We start from the raw sequence: 21872 nt of genomic DNA on the forward strand, positions 1-21872 counted from the left end.
ACCAACACACCTGTGCAGGGCAAATGGTTCAGGCATGGCTAAGGTTCACGGGCTTTAAGGACAGAGAGGATCTTGGGAAGACAGCAGAGGAAGAGAAGAAGGAAGGAGGCCACTGCCGTGGGTGAGGTGGAGGACAAGCACATGGCTGTTAGGGATGGAGATTCAGCCCAGATGAAGAACATCAGCAAGTGTTTGGGATTATGGATGGAAGGTGGCTGGATAGAGATTCTTAGCAGCAGATGGCATGGGATTGGGGAGGTAGTTTAGGGAATTACTATCTGCCCTGCCCCAGGTGAAGCAAGGCTATTCTAAAATACAGGACCTGTCTGGTCTTTTATTGATTGACAGAAGGTTAGAAATACTGCCACAGCTGGGCGAGGTGGCACATGCCTGTAATTTCAGCACTCAGGAAGCAGAGGCACGTGGATCTCTGTGAGTTTGAGAAAGCTTGGTCTACAAGGAGACCAGGACAGCCAAGGCTACACAGAGAAACCCTGTCTTGAAAAACAACCAACCAAAAAAAAAATTAGAGGGGGCTGGAGAGATGGCTCAGTGGTTAACAGCACTGTCTGCTCTTCCAGAGGTCCTGAGTTCAATTCCCACCAACCACATGGTGGCTCACAACCATCTATAATGAGATCTGGGGCCCTCTTCTGGTGCACAGGCATACATGTATATGTAATAAATAAATTTAAAAAAATTAGAGCTAAGCATGGTGGTGCATACCTTTGATCCCAGCACTTGGGAAGCAGAGGCAGGCAGATTTTCATGAATTCAAAGCCAGCCTCCAGGATAACCAGGGATACACAAAGAAACTGTGTCTTGAAAAGCCAGAAAAAGAAAAAAGGAAAAAGCTTAGATTACATCAGAGTGTGCTTTAAAAAAAAAAAAAAAGATTTATTTATGATTACGTATACAGTACTCTGCCTGCATGTACACCTGCAGGCCAGAAGAGGGCATCAGATCATATCATAGATGGTTGTGAGCCACCATGTGGTTATGGGAAGACCTGTGGAAGAGCAGTCAGTGCTCCTAACTGCTGAGCCATCTCTCCAGCCCCAGAGTGTGCTTTTTATTTAGAGACAGGCTCTTACTATGTAGACTTCGCTGGCCTCGAACTCATAGAGATCTGCTTGCTTTTGGCTATGCCTCCTGAGTGCTGAGTGACATGTAGCACCACACCTGGCTTTGGTTTTGTTAGTCACTTAGTTTTTTGAGGTAGAGGGTTTTTTTTTTTTTTAAGATTTATTTATTATGTATACAGTGTTCTGCCTGCACATATACCCACAGGCCGAAAGAGGGCACCGGATCTCATTATAGGTGTTTATGAGCCACCATGTGGTTGCTGCGAATTGAACTCAGGACCTTTGAAACAGCAATCTGTGCTCTTAACCTCTGAGCCATCTCTCCAGCCCTTGAGGTAGAGTCTTTTGTTGTAGTCATTTTGGTTTTTCAAGACAGTGTATCCCTGGCTGACCTGAACTCACTTTGTAGACCAGGCTGGCCTAGAACTCACAATCTGCCTGCCTCTGCGTCCTGAGTGCTGGGATTAAAGACATGCGCCACCACGCCCGGCTTTAGGAAGATCTTTTACTCCTGGCTCTGACTTCCGAGTGCTGGGATTGCAGGTGTGGGCCGTCCTTACTGCGCAGCCCTGTCTGCACCGGAACTCCACAATCACGCTGTTTCAATCTCCACCATCCTGGTTCCGATTTCAGGACTTCAAATGAAATGAAGGAACTTTTAGGAGAAGTGATCAGTATCTCAAATGTTTCCTGTTTACTTTTCTTTTTTAGCCAGGGCCTGCTGGGTATGATGGTACACGCCTTTAATCCCAGTACTTGGGAGGCAGAGGCAGGTGGATCGCTGTGAGTTCGAGGTCAGCCTGGTCTACAAAGTGAGTCCAGGACAGCCAAGGCTACACAGAGAAACCCTGTCTCAAAAAACCAAAACTGAAAACAAGACAGGGCCCTACTGTGTAGTGCTGGATGGAAATCACTCTTAGATAAGACTGGCCTCGAACTCACAGAGATCCACCTGCCTCTGCCTCCTAAGTGCTGGGATAACAGGTGGGCTACCACACAAGCACGCATGACAGCCCATAGCCTGGAAACAGACTGAGGTTACTCTGAACACCATGCTCCAGTGGTAGCAGTCGGATGAAGTTTTTATGGACACAGAACAAAGTCCTACATCAAGACACCTTAAAATATATGGGGGTTTGCAGGGCTGGAGAGACGGCTCAGTAGTTAAGATGACTTGTTGTTTTTCCAAAAGACCTGAGTTTGGTTCCCAGCACCCATGTCAGGTGATTCACAACTGTCCCAAACTCTGGCTCCTGGAGATGTGACATCTCTGGCCTCCCCAGGCACCTGCACTCCTGTACACAGCCATTTCCAGCCACAGGTAATAAAAAATTATGTGTCACACACCTTTAATCTCAGCATGCAGGAGGCAGAGGTAAGTGGATCTCTGTGAATTCGCCATCAGACTGGTCTACAGATAGAGTTCCAGATAGCCAGGGATACACAGAGAAACTGTCACACAAAACAACAACAACAACAAAATCACAATTTAGTATAAATCTGGGGGCTACAAGGTGGGAGTGTGGGAACGCCACTCCTGTTTTGAGGTGATGCCCCCATCCCCTCAACACCTGCAGCACCTTGGCGAGTAGGCCAAGCACCTTGCCTCGGCAGTGCAGTAGATCTAGCCCTGGTTGGGGGGTGGGGCATGCCCTGTGGGCATGAGCTCAGGAAGCTTGGTCCCACCACTTGTCTGCCATGAGGTGGAGAAGGCATGGGGCGGTGATGTCTTCTCCTCGCCATCTTTGATAGTCAGGCAAGCCAACCCGGACATTGTAAGAGCAGGAGAGCTGGCCCTGCCCCTTGATGGCTGCGGCCCTTGGGAAAGCGGGCCTTGGCCTTAACTGGGCAGCACAGTGGAGCTGGCTCTGTAGCCATGGGTGTGGGTGAGCTGGCCCAAGGGTATGAGAGCTGAAGAGCTGGTCCTGCCTCCTGCCAGTATCAGCACTGGGTGGCCTAGCAGAAGTACTGCTGGGGAGCTTGCCCTGGTGGTGCAGACAAGGGAGAGCCGGTGTGCTGACCAGCTCAACGGCTACCCAAACCAGCAGGATCTCCATGACACAGGGCAACAACAAGGTAACAGGAAGGAGTCCAATACTGATGGTTTCACAGAAGCCAGAGACCTCAAACCAAACCAATGACACACTGCAATGAACATTTGCAAGCTGTGTGGACAGAAGGGTGTGCTGTGGGACACACGACAGCTTCCATGACGAGACGCTTTTTATGCTTTGTCTTTTTGCTTGTGTATTTTTTATTTGGCGGGGAGGTTGCAAGGTGGAAGGTGGGTATGAGAGGATGGGGAGACTGAGTGGAACTAGGGTGCACGATATGAAGCTCACAAATATTTGTAAAAATCTGGGCAGTGGTGGCGCACGCCTTTAATCCCAGCACTTGGGAGGCAGAGACAGGCGGATCTCTGAGTTCAAGGCCAGCCTGGTCTATAGAGTGAGTTCCAGGACAGTCAGGGCTACACAGAGAAACCCTATCCTGAAAAAGAAATTCAGCCAGGCATGGTGGCGCATGCCTTTAATCCCAGCACTCAGGAAGAAGAGGCAGGCTGATCGCTGTGAGTTCGAGGCCAGCCTGGTCTACAAAGTGAGTCCAGAACAGCCAAGGCTACACAGAGAGACCCTGTCTCAAAAAGAAAGAAAGAAAGAAAGAAAGAAAGAAAGAAAGAAAGAAAAGAAAAGAAATCTAATGGTCGGGCTGGAGAGATGGCTCAGGCTGAGAGCACTGTCTGCTCTTCCAGAGGTCCTGAGTTCAATTCCCAGCAACCACATGGTGACTCATAACCATCTATAGTGAGATCTGGTGCCCTCTTCTGGCCTGCAGAATTATATGAAGGCGAATCACTGTATACGTAAATAAATAAATATTTTTTAAAAAAAATCTAATGGTCACAAAGACTAACGTCAGGTACAGAGGACAGTAAATGGGTATTGTGGGGGGCAAACGGTGTCCCAAGATAATGTGACTTTAGACTTATAGCATTCCAATCGTATCACATCACTGAGGTTCTAAACACTTAAGCAGCCTCGTACGAGGTGTGGTTCCTTTCAGGAACATTGTTCACAGCTGTGTTGAAAGTTTTTACCCTGATTGCATGATCAGTGCAGTCCTGAAGAATGAGAGTGTCATTGGTGTCACTGAACGGATCCAGTCAGAACTGAACCACCTCAGGCACAGTCTTGTTCCCTGACCTCATCCAGCCTGAGGTGAGAAGTCCCATACTGCTTGTACAGTCAGTTGACCCTGTTTAGCACCTAGCCCTACTCCGCCCTCTGGCTTAGCATCCTTCCCTGGCTTCCACTGGTACATCAAGCCCAATCCCTTTTCAGGTTCCACTAAGGCTAGCCTCCACTGCCAGACGCAGCCTCTTTAAAACACAGCCCGCTTTAAAAAAAAAATGATTTATTTTTTTATTATGTAAACAGTATGTATCAGTTCACATTGTAGATGTTTGTGAGCCACCATGTGGTTGCTGGGAATTGAACTCATGACCTTTGGAAGAGCAGACAGTGCTCTTAACCTCTGAGCCATCTCTCCAGCCCCCAAGCTCCAATTTTCTTAACAATTATACTTTATTATTAACTTATTAAACGAGTGTACCTCCTTTACAAACCCGACTGGCCTAAATAAGAGGAAAAGGAGATTAAGGAAAACAAGAATGAAACCCGGATGTCAGTTCCTAGGAACGATTCTCCCGGCGTAGTCAGCAGGATTTCAGCAGACCAGCAATTCCACCGAAGTGGCTGCTGGAAGCCGGAGCAACCGGAACCTGGAGCCTCAGCCCCACGCTTTGAAGCCTTCCCTGGAGCAGTTGGCTTTAGGAGTGCCGTGACGTGTAGGGATGATCCAGCTAAACCAAGTCCCAACAAAAAGCTTCAAGCCCCCTGTTTTGGGATCATATGTGTACCATCTCAATCTGTTCACGGATGTTTTTCAGCTGCCATCTATCAAGTGTCCCCCCCCTCCCCCCTCCACAAAGTGGTTTGACTTCTAAGCGGAAAAACATCCTGCTCTCTCACATCTAAGTGGTAAACATCCTGCTCTCTTCCCCATCCCACACTTTGGATCAAAACAAAAAAACAGGTTTATCTCCCCTACAGATGCTACTGAGTGTGGCAGCTCACACTGGTCATTTCACACCTTAGGAGGCTTGGGTTGGAGAATTGCCTTGAGTTTGAGATGAGCCTATGAATTCAAAGTGAGCCTGGTCTACGTAGTGAGTTCTACAACATCCAGGGCTAAATGAGAGAGACTCTGTATCAAAATTAAAAATAATAATAGTAATAATAATAAGATAACCTGGTTGACACCTGCCCAGAGTGGTACTGATATGCCGCCTGTGTGGTCCTGCTGATAAACACTGTGCCGCTCAGTCTAAGCCTGGGAGTGCTCTGCTAGCCTGGAAAACAGTAGCTCTACCATTTGGGGCCTACAAATTGACCAATCCCAGACCCCATGAAGGAAGAGAGGACAAGGTTTGTGGCAAGCAACCGGCAGCGAAGCAGGGGAGCTGTGGCCTGGATCCACGCCTTCCATCTCACTGGGCTCCAGTCCCGGCCCGTAGATGTTTTCCCAGGATTGTAGGATGCAACTTACTTGCTGGATACACACACACACACACACACACACACACACACACACACACATATAAACTGCAGCTGTGTAACCTGCTGAGGCATTGACCTCTGGGAGGCTGGAAGCAAAAGGGCACACCCATACTCCACGTTTTCCTCACATCGCTGGCATCTTTCACAAACAGTTCCAGGAAGAACAGTTCTGAGTCAACGCTTTTTGGGAGGCTCTGTGACTGTAGTCTTCAGATACCCATGGAGACTAGAGGAACCAGAGTTCGAGTTACAGGGGGTTGTGACCTACTTGGCTTGGGTGTAGGAACCGAAGTCTGGTCCTCTCCGAGAGCCGCGAGTGGCTTTAGCTTCTGAGCCAAGTCTCTAGCATCACCACTGCTCTTTTGTTTTTGGAAGAACTCTCACTCTGTATTCCAGGTGTCTAGAGTACAGACAAGCTGTGCTTGGACGCAGAGTGACCTGCTCCCCCGTGACAGGATTACAGACATGAGCCACCATGCTCAGCCATAACCCAGTATTTGGAAGCCTTGTTTTCTGTCAGCCTCGTTCTCAGAGTCTGGGGTGTACTCCATGCCCGGGATTACAGTTCTGTCACTTGGGAAGCTGAAGCAGGGTTTGTTTGCTGAGGCCTCACCTTGCTGTGTAGCCCATGCAGGCGAGCCCGCCAAGTCCTGGCAAGCCTTCTGCTCCACTCTGCTCAGAGCTTAGATCACAGGCCACCACAACTAGTTTGGTTTTTACTTGTATGTTAAGTCTGAGTGGCCTGGAACTCATGAGGTAGAGAAGGGTGGGCTTGAACTCGCAGAGATCTGCCTGCCTCTGCATTCCTCAGTGCTAGGATTACAGGTGTGCACCACCATGCCCAGTTTATTTTGTTTTTTGAAACAGGTCTTATCTTAAGTGCTGACCCTCCTGTCCGCTCCCTGAGTGCTTACATTCACAGGCCCATATATACTACCAAGCTATGCTTGCTTTGTGGAACACATGTTCAGAAGATAGCAGTGTTAGCCTGAATGAAAGAAAAAAAAAAGGTTTCTGTCCTCAAGTAAAGGATCGGTGGTTTTGGTCAATTTTAACGATCTCCAAGCTCCTGAAAACAGTTTAGAAAGCCACTCTCATCACAATGCTGTAGCAGAGCTAATGGGAGCACAGGATTAATACATGACTTCTAACATTGGTGTAAAATAGCACAAAGCAAGAGAATTAACAGCATACAAGCACCAGGTTACTTTCAGTGTCCACTACCCAAACAAGGATACCAGGAGTGCTCCCATTTTCAATCTTTTATTTTTATTTTTTTAAAGATTTTATTTATTTATTTTATATGTATACAGCTCTCTGCCTGCCCGCCAGAAGAGGGCATCAGATCACATTACAGATGGCTGTGAGCCACCATGTAGTTCCTAGGAATTGAACTCAGGACCTCTGGAAGAACAGCCAGTGCTCTTAACCTCTGAGCCATCTCTTCAGGTCTTCAATCTTTGTTTGATTTTGGTTTTTCGAGATAAGGTTTGTCTGTGAGGCCTTGGCTGTCATGGACTCCCTCTGAAGACCAGGCTGGTCTCGAACTCACAGAGATCGGCCTGCCTCTGCTTCCCTGAGTGACTACTGCACCCATGCCTCACCCAGTTAAGTTTCCCCGCCCACAAAAACATTATTTCCGGGGCTGAGAAGATGAGACGCTTGAAAATGCACTGAGCCTGGAGGCAGGAAGCTGATTTGTTGTTTAAAAGAAGATGAGCTTAGGAGATACCAGCATCAAAAAAAAAAAAGAAAGAAAAAAGAAATACCAGCATCATCCGAATAGAGGAGCGGCCGGTGGCAGAATGCCGAGTGATCTCATGGAAAAAGGACATTCTAGCTTCCGGTCTCCAGGCGTTGCCCGAGCCCACGACCCGACCCCAACCTTGGGCCCACGGCCCCGCCTCTACTTCTCCGCGGAGGCCTTAGCTTTGCTCCTATGAAGAATGGTACTTCCGGCATCCGGTTCGCTGCGACTGCCGGGAGCGGAAGTCCGCCACCAGCGCAGAGCACCTTGGGAGCTGTAGTTTAGAGTGTGGACAAATTCATCGCAAGTCCCAGAAGTGGGTCATTTGAAACGAAAGTCCAGGAGGCGGTGGTGATCCCGGGGTAGAGTGCCCTTCCGCCTGCGGCACGGTGCCCCCCGGCCCGCATCGCCTCTCCGTAGGGCGTGGCACTTCCATGCCTCCACAATTTGCTCAACCTGTTGGGGAGAGGGGGGTCACCACATAGTCCGGAAGTCCTTGGCCATAGCCACCACCCCCTCGTCCCCACGTGGCAGAGTGGATCTGAGTTTGGTCTTTTGCGTCCGAACCGGGATGAGCGGCTCCCGTCGGTTCTGCTCTTCCAGGGCGCTTAGCTCCGCCGGGGCCAGCAAAGCCAGTCTCAGCTCTCGAACCACTGGAGCCGCCACCTCGGCCACCGGTTGCTCCAACACTGCCTGTGGAAGCGAGCCTTGAGCCTGTACCCCGTCGCCTGCTTGCGGAGTTCCTGCGTTGCTTCAGCGTCCTCCCCCTCCCCCACGCCCCACTCACGGCGCCCACGCGCGCCCAGCTTCGGGCTGCCTGGACCAGCTCAGCCTCGTCCACGCACAGCTGGTCACTGCGTAGCACCGGCAGCAGCGCGGTGGCGGACAGTTCCAGGAAGCCACGGGTGCGGAGCGCCTCCTATAGGCGGGTGTATCGGTCAGAGCAGAGAAGAAAGTCATGGGGGAGACAGGTTCCAAGTGTAAGTAAGGGTGGGGAGCCGTACCTGGCTGTGAGCCTCAATGAAGGCTATGCACCGCTCCTGCAATGGCCCCAGACCAAAGGTTACGGCAACCTAGGAGCAGAGTAAAGGTGGTCAGACTAGAGACTAAAAAGGACGTGTGACCCAGATCTGCACACAAAGTACTCCCACAAGCCTGAGCACAATCCAAACGGGAGGCTAATAGCCCCCGCAATATCTCATGAAATTAGACCTGGGGAAAGTGCAGTGGACCATGAACACCACACATGCATATGGTTCTTTAAATCCCATCTTTGAGCCCAAGCTTGGCTTCTAAACATCCCACTTTTAGAAGCCTGTTTAGAACCACTACCCCCCCCACCCCCCCCCCACCCCCCGCCCCAAGACAAGGTTTCTCTTTGTAGCCCTGGTTGTCCTGGAACTCACTCGCACCACCACCTCCTGGGTCCATTTCCCACTCTTTTTTGTTTTGTTTTTCGAGACAGGGTTTCTCTGTGTAGCCTTGGCTGTCCTGGACTCACTTTGTAGACCAGGCTGGCCTCGAACTCACATTGATCAGCCTGCCTCTGCCTCCCAAGTGCTGGGATTAAAGGCGTGTGCCACCACTCCCCCGGCCCATTTCCCACGCTTAATAGAAGATCATTATGTAGCCCTGCTGGCCTCGAACTCAGATCCAGCTGCCTCTGCCTCCCCTAGTACTAGGATTCAAGGTACCGTGTCCCCATGCCTGCCTTTTCCAGCTCTGTTTCTTTTCTTCCTACGTATGACTTTACTGATATGTCCTACATCCCACAGATCTGGGCACAGAGTTTTATCTCATAAGCATCCTTGAGCACACATGCCCTCATACTGTTCCTTAGCAGCTGTAGCCAGTCAAGGCTGACACACATGGAGGCCAGGACCACATTCTAAAAATCAGATTCTTTCCCAGGGCTGCTCCGTAATACCCACCTGCAGAGCCTCACAGACCAGCTCCACATCCAGCACCTTCGCCACAAACTCCAGGCATAGCTGGGGACAGAAATCAAAGTAGACTGTGTGGCCCTGTCCCCGTTAAAAGACCCCAAGTCCTACCCCCTAGAAGAGTGGAGTAGGCTTGGAGCAATGAGCCATCCAGACTCCATCTTGACCTCCCAGATTTGCGGAGTGAAAGGGAATTGTCCAGTCCTGCAATTTAGCAAGCCCAGGGGGCCTGGAGGCTAGCAAAGCACCTTCTAATAGACCCATCCAGAAATCCCAGGCTCCTCCCCTTACTATGTCCCTCCACTTGTCCCCTGCCTTGACACATTGATACTTCTGTTCTAACAGAAACTTAAATTCCATGCTTGACATCTCCCTCGCTTCCAGAAAAGCACTGGGTGGTGACAGCTGTCTCCTCTCAGAGCCACCCACCTCTCCTGGCCTGCCACTTCCCTCTTGGCCACACCCTCTTGATTTCTTCACTCATCTGACTGGCCTTTCCCTTTTCTCTCAGTCTCTTTCCCCCTTAGCTCCCTTGCCCAAATTTTTCAGGGAATCTCCAGTCCCCTTGCATTAAAAGAAGTCCAGGAGAGGGAAAGTTGAGACAGGGTCTTGCTGTGTAGCCTTGGCTGGCCTAAAACTTACTCTGTAGACCAGGTTGGCCATGAGCCTGGAATTATCCTCCTCTCTATTCTGCCTCCTGAGTGCTGGAAATACAGGTCTATACCACCACATCTGGCTGGGAATTGAAACCAGGGCCGATAGCACACTTGGCAAGTGCTCTAGCACTGACCTACAGGCCTAAAGGGTTTTTTGTTTTTGTTTTTGTTTTATTTTATTTTATTTTATTTTTTTGGTGACAGGATTCCTCTGTGTAGCCTTGGCTATCCTGGACTTGATTTGTTTTTGTTTGTTTGTTTTTTGTTTTGGTTTTTCAAGACAGAGTTTCTCTGTATAATAGCTCTGGCTTGTCCTAGCCTCGAACTCACAGAGATCCACCTGCCTCTGTCTCCCAAGTGCTGGGATTAAAGGCATGCGCCTGGACTCAATTTTTTTTTAAAGATTTATTTATTATTTTGTATACAGTGCTCTGCCTGCATGCACACCTGCAAGCCAGAAGAGGCCATTAGATCTCATTATAGATGGTTGTGAGCCACCATGTGGTTGCTGGAAATTGAACTCAGGACCTCTGGAGAAGCAGTCAGAGCTCTTAACCTCTAAGCCATCTCTCCAGCCCCCCTCCTGCCCCCAGACTCGATTTGTAAACCAGGCTGGCCTGGAACTCACATCGAGCCGCCTGCCTCTGCCTCCCCGAGTCCTGAGTCCTGGAATTAAAGGTGTGCGCCACCATGCCCAGCTGCTCAAATTCTTGAAGCACCGGCAAGAACCAGCTTCCTGGTACCCTGTCCAGCTGACACCATCCCCACATTCCCAGTCCACCTGATATCTAACCAGCTCCCTGGGTGCCCTCTGACTATAATGCTGTTTTCCCACTCCTGAATAAAACGCTGCTGTTCTTTCAGCTCTGAAACAAAAGTTTCCTTCTCCAGGAAGCTCTCTCCACACACCAGCAGTTTCCTATTACACTTAGACCCATACCTTTAAGTTAAGCTTTTTGAAACTAAGTCTCACTTTGTAGCCCAGGCTAACCTGGAACTCCTTAGGTAGTTCAGGCTGGCCTTAAACTTGCCAACCTCACCCAGAAGAGACTTGATACCCTGTGAGCATATACAAGGGGAGAAAGTCCCCCTCAGTCACAGTCATAGGGGAGGGAAGTAAGGGGAAAATGGGAGGGGGGAGGAATGGGAGGATACAAGGGAGGGGATAACCATTGAGATGTAATATGAATAAATTAATAAAATTAAATTAAAAAAAGAAACTTGCCAACCTCCCCAAGCCTCCAGAGCACTGGGGACTTTGGCCTGCAGCACCACGCCCCATACACGTTAAGCATTTTCATGTCTCTCTTTCTATTCGGTCACAGGCCAAAGCCAATGTACCCTTGTGCTGCAGAAGCAGCCATAAAACACTCCCTATGCTGACTCAGCAGGCACCGAGCATGGCAGATCCTGTGTACACAGAGAGCTGTAGTACTCCTCTCTGAGAGGTCAGACTGTGCGAAGGGGACAATGAACCGAAAGGCCAGGGAACAAGATGTCCTGCCTGAGACACCTACCTCTCGAAGTTCCTCCAGCCCATATTCCACGGCTGCTGTCAGCACCTCCAGCACCTGCGTGGGGGGTTAGGGGAGTTTGAGGGAGCAGAAGGGATTTTTCTCCCACCCCCCCACCCCCCCACCCCCGCCCCTCAACCCACAGCACAAAGGACAGACTCCTGCCTGGGGCAATCCCCAGTCTCTTTCCCACCCAGACTCCTGCTTGGTAGGCTCACAGAGTGTCGGTGCAGCTTGATACTGTTGGTATACAGGAACTCCAGCACGGCTAAGAAGGCCTCGGCCGGCACAGTGCTTAACACCACGGGACTAGGTACCCCAGGGCCCAAAAGTCTCTGGAAGAAGCTGCATCTACAAGCCAGCAAGCACCGGTGGGCAAACACCTCTTGCCGTTCTTGGCCAACCACAAAGCAAACATCACTGTGGGAGAGAGGGCCGAGGCGAGGTGAGGAATCTCAGACCTAGATTACACTTTTGGCTTGGCCTCTGCCACACTGGGACTTAACTTCTTTTTAGGTAAGGTCAAAGCCCACGTGTGGGGGACACAAGCCTGAACTCTAGTCTCAGTTCTACCCTGTGACTTTCTATCTTTGGCTCTCAGAATTCTCAGCCATGACCGCAGGTTCTCAGGGGAATTGACTGCGCTTGGTCAAAGTGGGATACCAGGTTCATGCAATCATAATTGGTTATCTCCTAAAGCTGAGACTTTGGGGGGCCAGGTAGGGGAAGAAACTCCTCTTGGGGCTCCTCCCCGAGATGCCAACTCAGCATTTTCAGCTTTCCTCCTGTAGGAGGGTATGAGGATGTGGGGTGCAGAGTGCACTGACTGCAAGCAGACATGGCTATGATGCACCGTCATGAGGTGAGACCACATTTTCCATCTTCGTGATCACTTCCGTCCCCAGCCTCTGGGCCTCTCCGTAAGGTAGAGGGTGTAGGAGGCGGCAGAGAAAGCTGCAGCTTCCAAAGGCCTCTGCTCCCAGGCTCAAGCCTAATGTTCCACTCTTCGGGCCAGATTGTGACACCCTGCCCTCAAAAAAAGAGAGTTATGACAGTCGCTAACCCCGAGGTTGGGGGTGGGGGAGCGCTGCAGCTTTTGAGACAGTGGGTGTGAGAAGCAACGTTCTGTCTCCCGTGACCAGCCCTGCCCCCAGAAAACTATTCCTGGTGTCAGACAGCACTTAGCCTCTTGGGCAAGCAGTGGGCGGTCAGAAACCTTGAACTACTTCCTGTCTGGGTCTCCAGCTCAATCCTTTGTGCTTTCTTCCTCTTACAAATCCCGAGAGCCATCTGCTCCTCTGTCTCTTCAAGGAAAAAGGTCCCAGCACTTAAAGTTGAGTGCCCAATGAGAATGAGTCAATTCACAGCCCATCTTTCAGGGCTGAGGGGGCGGAGGATTCCTTCCTCAAGCCAGGGGCTTTCTTTGCCTGAGTTCACACAGCTGCCCTCCCGCTGTCTACCCCCCCCCCTGCCCCCCCCACTGCCTCCGCTTCTGACTCTCAGGATAGCATGGACACAGGCCAGTAGGTTTCCTCTGTACTGACTTCCTCACAGACTGAGTTATTCAGGGAGGCCAAGTGCCGTTTCCCGGCCTCTTTATCTTTAGACTCCTCAAATTCATAGGCCCGCGAGAGCCAGCTAGGGAAAAACCCACCAAGGGGCGGCAGCCTCACCTGTACAGGGCGTTGTTGACAAGGCTTCGCAGTGCTGTGGAAAAGGATGCAGCCTGCCCACGCACCACCAGTCCTGGGTTCTCCATATGTGGGATGGGCAGCAAGTCAAAGGGTAGAAAGGCCTAGAAGGCCCAGCTAGGCTAAGAGCTCCTGAGGCCTGAGAGGGAGGGCAGGAGCTACAGGGGTCTGTTTGCTGAGGGGCTAAAGTTTAGAAGAGGCTGAGGTTCAGGAAAGGGGTGCAGATGCAGAGGGGACCGGACCAGAAACGCTGGGTCTGGAAAGGCCTATGGTCCCCGGAGAAGCTGGTGGTGGATGAAGCTCAGGTTGGGAGTCTGCCCAGGCAGCCACTGGGTGGGAAGCCTGTGGGTTTCCATGGAAACTGGAGCTGGGCCCGAGGAGGCCCCGCCCATCTCCCTATGTGCCCAAGGGGGAAAAAAATGAGCAGTCAGAGGGCCCTAGGAAGAGTCTGAGAGTCTGAGGGCCCTGGCGCTGCCTCTTGCCTACACAGGGTTCAGAACTAAAGGCCTCAGCTTTCCTAACCCTTTCCCTATGGGTTCAGTTTAGACCTGGGATAGCCCAGCCTGAGATCACCTCATCCGGGAAAACTCTCAGCCCCAAGTGTGGTGTTCAGGGCTCCGCTCTGACTTAGTGTGCCTGGAAGGGGGCAGCCCCCTTCCCTCCCAGAGTAGGGGAAGGGAGGTGTCGGTTTTAACAGGAGCAGCACAGCTTCTGGCCTCCCTGAAAAGCAGTCATCCCTAGGGAGAGGGGTTACTACGGACAAGTCCCAGAGCACCTGAGCAGGTCAGCAGAGGTCAAAAGACCAGACTTAGATTTACTGAGTCACAGCTTTGCCAGGCCTCGGTCTTTCCCACTGAGCCAATAGGCCTGGCCTCCTTAGCACACAGTTCAGAACTAAGGAAGTCATCCAAGCCCCACCCCAGCTCTGCCCTGAAGCGGAAATGTTTGTCCTTGTTGAGGCTGACGGGGAGAGAATGTAGAACCATGACGTATTCTTTCCTGTGAGCCCAGATACTGGATTCCTAAGAAGCCGCCCCCGCAGTCTCAAAGTTTTAGCACATCCCAGGCCCCTGTGACTTGTTCACAAATGGTCAGGCCACATGACTGGCCATTTCATAAGAGACAGTGGCTTAAAAGCAAGTGCCTGCCTGACCAGTGAGTACACCTCTCTACACCTGACCCCTCATCTGTGATGCTCTAGAGCCCCAAGCCCCTGTGGACGCTCTCTCCCGCTAACTCAGGGCCCCCTCCCTTCCGTCAGCAGGTGCGCACACACGAACACTCAGGTTACTCCAGAGCTTGGCTGGAGGGAGGAGTCCTGGGAGGGAGGTGCTCTTGCCATAGCAGCAGCCCTTGGTAACTGCACAACACAACCCTTCCCTGCCCACAGGCCTGCCGGGCCGGCTCAGTGCAGACTGTGCGGCCAGCAGAGAGAGCTTGGAGGCCAAAGGCTGCAGGTGAGTCAGTTGCCTGAGGGAGTTTCAGGAGAAGAGGGCATCCATCCCACGGATGATCCTGAGGGATCTAAGCAAGAGGATGGAAGTTGCTTCATATGTCGCCTGCCTCCAGATGCGGCCAGTCAAGGGGGAGAAAAGTTAACAGGGAAGGTGGTTAAGCTCCTCTGTACTTCTGAAGCTAGAGAGATCTGTGGGAGTGACGGAGTTGGGTCTGTCTCTTCTGGCCATGGTTTGAAGAAGCCCAGAAACTGGCTTCATGTCCCCATTCTGCTGGTGAAGGCCGGGGGTGGGGTGGGGGGTGGGTTAGTGGATTTAGTGCTCACCCAATCAGCCTCCTCCGTGACCAAGGGAATTTCGGGCAGAGGTTCCGCGGTCATAGCCTGAGCAGCCCCTTCCCTTGTATCTCTGACAGCTCGAAACAGGGTCACTCTGTGTAGCCCTGGCTGTCCTGAACTCACTTGTAGACCAGGCTGGCCTCAAACTCATAGAGATCTGCCTGCCTCTGCCTCCCCCAAGTGCTGAGATGCACTGTGTCTGGCTCACTTTTTTTTTTGTTTGTTTGTTTTTCGAGACAGGGTTTCTCTATGTAGCCTTGGCTGTCCTGGACTAGCTTTGTAGACCAGGCTGGCCTCGAACTCACAGTGATCCGCCTGCCTCTGCCTCCCGAGTGCTGGGATTAAAGGCGTGCGCCACCACACCCGGCTTGTCCGGCTCACTTTGATCCCAACTTCTGATGAGAGAGAGACAGAGACAGAGACAGAGACAGAGACAGAGACAGAGACAGAGACAGAGACAGAGAGGGAGGGCAGGGAGCACCGAGTGCGACATTGTCTCAAACAAACATTCGCTTGCGCAGGCACACAAACACAAAGAAAAATCTCAGCTTCACTGAGCAAGAGGCTGAGTGTAATAAGATCTCAGCCACTGAGGGCCACTCCTAAGTATGAATCTTCCAGCAGGCAGGTACATGGCGTGCAAGACTCTGCCATCCGGACGCCAGGAAGAGGAGACTACCAAAGACCTGGCTCTGAAATCACCACCAGGGAAGTCCGGAGGTCACCTGCCCAGCATTGATGAGACCCGACCTATAGGTCCAGGCCCAGCCTCCCGCCGCGGCTCCCTGCTGGGCCTACACCCATCCTTTTCGCGACGCAACTCACTGGCGGGACCTTTAGTGGGTCCTGGAGGTCGACGGCTATCCCTGGGTCCAGTGCCCTCTCTAGGTTCACGAGTTAGCTTTTCTGGGCTGCCCCTGGTGCCTGCCCGTAGGATGGCACCCTCATACCGCATAGAACCAGCGCCAGGGGAGCGCTGGGAAGCTGCAAGTGCCCAGCGTGTCCTGGAGGAAGCACTGAATGCAGAACTGAGCGACGTGTGCTACTCCGGTACTGAGGCGGGGAAACTGACGCAGGCGTTGTGCGAGCAGGTACGCATGCGCGTGCGGGAGCTCAGCCTACCCCGCTACAAACTCGTGTGCAGCGTGGTGCTGGGGCCACGCGAGGGACAGGGAGTGCACGTGGTCAGCCGCGCACTCTGGGATGAGGTGCACGATGGATTGGCCTCTGCCACTTTCACCAACACGTCACTGTTCGCCGTGGCTACAGTCCACGCCGTCTACTGGGAATGATAAGCCCTTCATGTTCTGAAAAAATGGTTTATTATCCCAGGAGGAGGCCCCCCGGGGGCTCACATCCCAATAAATAAATGTCTGTTAATAAATAAAAGTGGTCCATAAATAATGCCCCCTAGCTGGGAGCTAAGGCTCAGGCTTATCTCAGGGAGAAAGGTAAGAGACAGGGAGGCAGGCCATCCCCAACTGTAGTAAAGCTGGTCCCTGATTCCCTGGGGTGGGATGGGGGTTCAGCCCGGAGCCCCCAGTGAGGCACCAAAGGAACAGGAAGGGCCAGAGCCTTTCCAGCGCAGGCCTGGGGTCTGGATCACAGCTTGCTCTGCGGGTTGGAACCTAGGCAGGACTTCGGTCCCTCAGCAGCCGCAGTGCATAGCGGAGCCGCTGCCTCAAGTCTGGGGAGCAGCCCAGCTGCCGGAGGTGGGAAGCGAGGTATGTGCAAGCGCTGCGATTTCGGGCCACAAAAGTCACAAGGAGAGGCTCCCAGCCACTGAGGATCAGCTTTGTGTGGTCCCCATAGAAGTTCACCTGTACACAGAAGATAATGTCAATCAAGGCTTCCCAACATCCCTGGGCCTATCAGACCTCCCCTCTAACCCAGGGCGGGTTCTTACCTGGACAGTGCCATCACTAAACAGCATAAGTAGGGCCTGATCAGTCTTGACCCACTGCAGCAACAGGGGCGGGGCAGGTACCTCTACCTCTTCCACACTGGGCAGATCTCCACCCTGGGAGAATAGGCATGTCAGGATGTCAGGTCACTGGACTGGCATGGGCTGGGTCTCTCTCTCTCTCTCTCTCTCTCTCTCTCTCTCTCTCTCTCTCGCTCTCTCGCTCTCTCGCTCTCTCGCTCTCTCTCGCTCTCTCGCTCTCTCGCTCTCTCTCTCTCGCTCTCTGGGTGTCTCCTCCTCTTACAGGTTCAGCCACTCTCTCTGCACCACCCCACCCTCATGACCGCCCCCCTCGCCCTACCTCAGCCCACACACCTTCATGAGGTGCTGCTCCATGTAGGAGGCAAAATACCGCAGGATGCCCAGCTGAGGCTGCAGAGCGCGGGGTACAGAACCCACAGAGAAGGAGAAATGTTTCGTGCTGGTGGGGTTGTAGTGCACAGTCCTGAAAGCAGGAACGCAGAGAGGAGATGGAGGCTGGCATCACCAATTTCTCCCCACCCCCACCCCTCACCCCCCCACCCCCGGTGGATTTGAAGCCCAGACCCCATGGGCACAGAAACACACACCATGGTGCAACCCTCCTGGGGACAGTAGCCGAAACACAAAGCATCCCCAAACAGCACTTACTTTCTATTGGCTGACAGGGCCATGTGAGTGCCATCGTTGAAAAGCACGGCTACACGGCGGCTGGACAGCTGATACCCAAAGCCAAACTTGTTGGAGTAGTCAACCCACTTGCTGACCCACACCAGAGGCTCCGGCTGTGCCAATGGGGCTGGGTTCTGTTCCGCTGTTAGGAGAGAGGAGGGAGTGAAGACATCCCCCCCCCCTCCCCAGGCCTCTAGGCCAGAAGAACTTGCCAAACTATTCACCCAAAACCGGAGCCTGGCCTTACCTAGGGGCATGAAGGCCACGCAGTTCCTCAGTGCACAGAGAGCAGACTCCACCACCGTGGCCACAGTCAAACCTTCTTCAAACCCTGAAGGGAACAGGGCACTGACATTTAGGCAACAGCCACCCTGGGCCCAGGTCATGTCCCCCTCAGCCAACTACTTCCTTCCGGCCCCTGATCTCCACCCCAGCAACCCCTAGCACCTCTCATCTCCTGGCTCCTCACCATCTGCACTGCTTGCCAGTGTCCCACGGGGTGAGCTGTCCTCAGCAGCTGTCTCTACCAAGCTGACAGGGGCCAGACCTGAAGCTGCTGGAGCCTGGACAGTTGGGAGAGAGAGAGAGAGAGAGAGAGAGAGAGAGAGAGAGAGAGAGAGAGAGAGAGAGAGAGAGAGTGAAGTTAGGCTTCAAAACCCAATTCCTTGAAAGTCCAGTGGCCCAACCCCGCCCCTGGTGGCTCTCAGGGCACCCCAGGTCAGCCTCAGCTGGCTAATGACACACAACCAATTAGGCCACCACGAGGCTGGATGCTTCATCAGCCTTTTATGCTGGGCTTCCCTCAGCTGCTAGGGTCGGGGTGAGTCAGGGGAATAACGCTCACGTGAGCACCTCACCTCAGGTCTGACATCTGGATGACCGATGGATGTGCGCATAAGGCCGCTCACCAAGCAGGAGACATCCCGCTCCTCAGAATGCTGCTTATCTGGGGGTGAGGGAGAGCACAGCCCTCAGTGTTCTGCCTGACCACACTTCCCAAAGTGTACACTCACACACACACACACACACACACACACACACACACACACACAGGGGCAGGTCTTCCCAAGTGTCTAGGCAGCACATACTCCCTCCTCAAGAGTCTGCAGACACCCACCCACACCCTGGAACCACCTTCCCACCCCACCCCCCGCATCTCAAATGAATGCAACAGGGCCACTAAGCCCCTACACTGCTGTATGCCCCCAACCCACGGCACCTCGCTCACTTTTGTTCTTTTTCCTGCCAAATAGGCTCTTGGTAACTTTGGCCAACAGACTCTTCGCAGGGTTGGGGGGTGTCAGATCTGGGGCTGTCACACAGCTGCTGACAGGGAGCCGATCAGGGGTGTAGCCCTGAGGAAGAGAGCCATGCAATCAGAGAAGTGAGACCCCCGCCTCCCAAGAGTCCTATTTGTCCTTAGGAACATGAAGACCGAACACTGGTGTCCAGAGAACCACAGACCTTTGTAAAGAAGTCATGGCGCAGGATCTGTTCAATAGAGGGGCGGTCTCGGGGTGAAGCTCGCAGGATGGCAGCCAGGAGCTGCCGGGCAGGCAGTGAGAGGCTGGCGGGCAGTGTGTAATGGACCTGCTTGATGCAGCGGTATGTCTCCTTCAAGTCAGCTGTCTCAAAAGGAGGGCTCCCACACAGGAGCGTGTACCTGTGCCCAGAGACGGGAGCTCAGGAGTCGAGCGGTGGCAACACCCCCTCCAGGCACCTGCCACCTGTCTGCCCATGACTTTGGCACTCACATGACACAACCAAGTGACCACACGTCTGCCTCCGGGCCATGGCCCTGTCTCAGCAGCACTTCAGGAGCCACATAGTTGGGCGTGCCACAGATGGTCCTGAAAAAGGGGGTAGGGCAGAGGGGGGAGGGGGGGAAGGCTCAGACGCAGCCCAGCAGCCACCCCCCCCCCATCCCTGCCCCTGCTGTGAGTTCAGACAAAGCAGCTGCCTGTCACCAAAGGCCAGAGAGCTCCTGCTTGTCTTGGGACAATGGATGCTGAGAATGGCAGCTGAGTCCTCACCCACCCGTCTTAGCCCAGCTGCTCAGCTGCTCAGCGGGGACAGGAGGAGGCCCTACCCCGCCCCCCCATCACAGCCCCTCTCCCAAGGTCAATATGGAGGGTCCACGAGTGGCCCCTTCCCCCACTCCGTCTGTCAAAACAGTCACTAGCCTGTCACCTCCCACAGTCTGTGCAGCGCACAACCAGATGCCATACCCTTCAGAAACATTCAACCTGCCACACACGCTAGCTCATTACACACACCCTGTCACAGCGACCACAGCAGGGTCTTCTCAGATACACAGGGCATGGCATCCTGTCATTCCCAGTCTTAGCTGTCTCGTGTACACATGCTAACCGCCTGGCCTATGTTCTCCCCCATCCAACACAGGATCAAGTCATATATATTCCCAAAGATCCTGGACTCCCCACCTGTGTCGGAGGCTCAGGGCACCCACTGATCTGGGCCACACATTCACAAGATTGTTTTTCTTCCCCTAACCCAGGAACCTAGGTTGCCACCTTTTCTGTCACACATACAAGACGGCCCATCCCCCTGCCCCCCCCCTTCCCTGTTTATCCCAGACACACATAAGGTCACCTTGCTTCCCACATACACACTTTCGCGTCATATGTACATCATCTGTGTCACACGCATCACCTGTGTCACATACAGATATGCGGCCACCAGGATCCCTTCAACTCACTTTTTCCTCTGGTCCGGGGGCTCTAACCGAGCTGCCAGCCCAAAATCTCCCACCTTCAGTTCCATGTTCTCAGTGATGAAAAAATTTCCTAGACAGTGGCAGAGAGATCCGTCAGATTCTTAACTTTCTCTCTCTCTCTCTGACCTCCCCGATCCCCGACCCTTATGACCAGGCCCAGGAGGCTCACCCAGCTTGAGGTCTCTGTGCAAGATACCCCTCTGGTGCAAATACTTGAGGCCAGAAAGGATCTGGCGAAGGTAGTAGCGAACCTCTGGTTCCAATAGGGTGTGCCGGGCCTTCCAGATGTGGGCCAGGGACTGCAGAAAAGCCACTATTTCAGTCCCAGCTTGCCTTCCCCAGGCCCGCCCTCCATCTGCGTTTGCTAAGGATGACAAGGGCCCAGCTTTGGATCTTAAGAATTCGCTTCCTTTCCCACCCCTGCTCCCGATGAATTCCCTCCCTCTCCCCCCCCCCCGCTCCCCCCCTCCACATTCCGGACCTTGCGGCTACAGAGTTCCAGGAAAATGTATATATTGTCAGCATCCTCGAAATGGTGCGAAAAGCGAACGATATGGCGATGTTGTAGGTCTCGGTGCAACTCGATCTCGTTTAGGATCTGCGACAGGGACGCGAGATCGTCATCTTTCTAGGGTTCCCACGCCATCATCACACACCCCCCCCCATCCCTTGGTCCGCAGGGCCCTGGACCCACCTTCTCGCGCTGATGCGGCTTGGCGACGCGGCTCTGCGGGATGACTTTGACCGCGTAGGCTACACTGGTCTCGGTGTCAGTGGCTTCATAGCAGCGGGCGAAGCCCCCCTAGGATGAGGATGCAACGTTGGTCCGGGCGCTCAGGAGAGGCCGGATGGGGCCCTCAGAGATCCCCTCCACCTCCGTCAGTGCCACCCAAGAGCCCCCGACCCACCTTGCCCAACAAGCGGCCCTTGATGTAGGTACGGCCGCTTCGAGGGTCGGTGATGAGACGACTGGGGTCGGGCACCGGTGGCCCGACCAGCACCTCAGGCTCCGAGCGCGGCGAGGCACTGGCAGGCGGCCCCGGGCCGGCGTGGGGCGAGGATGGGGCGGCCGCGCGCGGGAAGGGGCGCGGGGACAAGAAGCCGGCGGCAGGCTCCATGCGGACGGTGCTGCTCAGCGCCGGCCGAGCTGATTCTCGGTTCCGCCCGGCCCCAGCCGCGCGTGGCGCTGCCTGGTTTCTCTACGCTGCGATCGCGCCCGGGGGAGCCTGGCGTTTTTATCAATGAACGCTTGTCCCCTCCCCGATGTCTCGTCATCGCGAGCTCCGCCCCTTTCCTGTCATCCAGGCTTGGAGAAGCCACGCCCCCGCCTCGGCCTTACGTCACCCGAAAAATCACCCCTCTGCCGGGGCGTACTTTAAGGCCACACCTCCTGCACTGGCCTTAAAGGAGTCGCCTTTAAAAGTCACCCAGCAGTGGCGCACGCCTTTAATTCCAGCACTCGGGAGGGAGGCAG

The 21872-nt window shown here is 53.5% G+C and overlaps 3 protein-coding genes across 13 annotated transcripts; 1 reads left to right on the plus strand and 2 right to left on the minus strand.

Moving 5' to 3' along the window:
- Positions 1–7055: 7055 nt before the first annotated feature.
- Positions 7056–14148, minus strand: BTBD19 (BTB domain containing 19). 6 transcript variants are annotated; one of them, XM_084786649.1, is made up of 8 exons: positions 13238–14121; positions 11783–11984; positions 11568–11621; positions 9383–9442; positions 8456–8524; positions 8239–8370; positions 8019–8144; positions 7056–7907 (listed from the first exon to the last, which is right to left on the minus strand). In XM_084786649.1, exons 1-8 carry the CDS (start codon positions 13321–13323, stop codon positions 7773–7775), a joined length of 864 nt encoding a protein of 287 aa, XP_084642775.1. In that variant the 5' UTR covers positions 13324–14121; the 3' UTR covers positions 7056–7772. The 6 variants fall into 6 exon arrangements, with proteins under 6 accessions (XP_084642775.1, XP_084642776.1, XP_084642772.1 ...); XM_084786650.1 differs by lacking the exon at positions 8019–8144 and having other exon boundaries at positions 13238–14147; XM_084786646.1 differs by adding an exon at positions 12392–12590 and having other exon boundaries at positions 7056–8370; positions 13238–14147.
- DYNLT4 (dynein light chain Tctex-type 4) lies at positions 11977–16339 on the plus strand (the record flags this gene model as incomplete). 5 transcript variants are annotated; one of them, XM_084786656.1, is made up of 3 exons in its annotated part: positions 11977–12426; positions 14646–14712; positions 15672–16339. In XM_084786656.1, the coding sequence occupies exons 1-3, from the start codon at positions 12403–12405 to the stop codon at positions 16337–16339; spliced, it is 759 nt and encodes a 252-aa protein (XP_084642782.1). In that variant the 5' UTR covers positions 11977–12402. The 5 variants fall into 5 exon arrangements, with proteins under 5 accessions (XP_084642782.1, XP_084642786.1, XP_084642785.1 ...); XM_084786657.1 differs by lacking the exon at positions 11977–12426 and adding an exon at positions 14194–14519; XM_084786658.1 differs by lacking the exon at positions 11977–12426 and adding an exon at positions 14315–14410.
- A 13-nt stretch (positions 16340–16352) lies between these two features.
- On the minus strand, positions 16353–21627 carry PLK3 (polo like kinase 3). Of its 2 annotated transcripts, XM_084786558.1 has the most exons (15): positions 21307–21555; positions 21093–21200; positions 20880–20996; positions 20568–20697; positions 20381–20468; positions 19416–19511; positions 19126–19324; positions 18890–19016; positions 18519–18607; positions 18131–18224; positions 17909–17992; positions 17641–17803; positions 17326–17455; positions 16954–17067; positions 16353–16867 (listed from the first exon to the last, which is right to left on the minus strand). In XM_084786558.1, exons 1-15 carry the CDS (start codon positions 21514–21516, stop codon positions 16676–16678), a joined length of 1941 nt encoding a protein of 646 aa, XP_084642684.1. In that variant the 5' UTR covers positions 21517–21555; the 3' UTR covers positions 16353–16675. The 2 variants fall into 2 exon arrangements, with proteins under 2 accessions (XP_084642684.1, XP_084642685.1); XM_084786559.1 differs by having other exon boundaries at positions 17641–17992; positions 21307–21627.
- Positions 21628–21872: the final 245 nt, after the last annotated feature.

Source organism: Acomys minous (assembly GCF_964271855.1).
Source record: "Acomys minous genome assembly, chromosome: 6".
Taxonomy (NCBI): domain Eukaryota; kingdom Metazoa; phylum Chordata; class Mammalia; order Rodentia; family Muridae; genus Acomys; species Acomys minous.

Coding starts and splice junctions, on each gene's coding strand:
- BTBD19 (XM_084786645.1), bottom strand. CDS start 13,323: ATGGAGAACCCAGGACTGGTGGTGCGTGGGCAGGCTGCATCCTTTTCC. Junction 11,985..13,237: donor GTCAACAACGCCCTGTACAG/GTGAGGCTGCCG, acceptor TCTCTCCCACAG/TGATGTTTGCTTTGTGGTTG. Junction 8,525..9,382: donor TGGTCTGTGAGGCTCTGCAG/GTGGGTATTACG, acceptor CTCTGCTCCTAG/GTTGCCGTAACCTTTGGTCT.
- PLK3 (XM_084786559.1), bottom strand. CDS start 21,516: ATGGAGCCTGCCGCCGGCTTCTTGTCCCCGCGCCCCTTCCCGCGCGCG. Junction 19,325..19,415: donor TGGTCACTTGGTTGTGTCAT/GTGAGTGCCAAA, acceptor CTCTGGGCACAG/GTACACGCTCCTGTGTGGGA. Junction 17,993..18,130: donor ACTGGCAAGCAGTGCAGATG/GTGAGGAGCCAG, acceptor TGTTCCCTTCAG/GGTTTGAAGAAGGTTTGACT.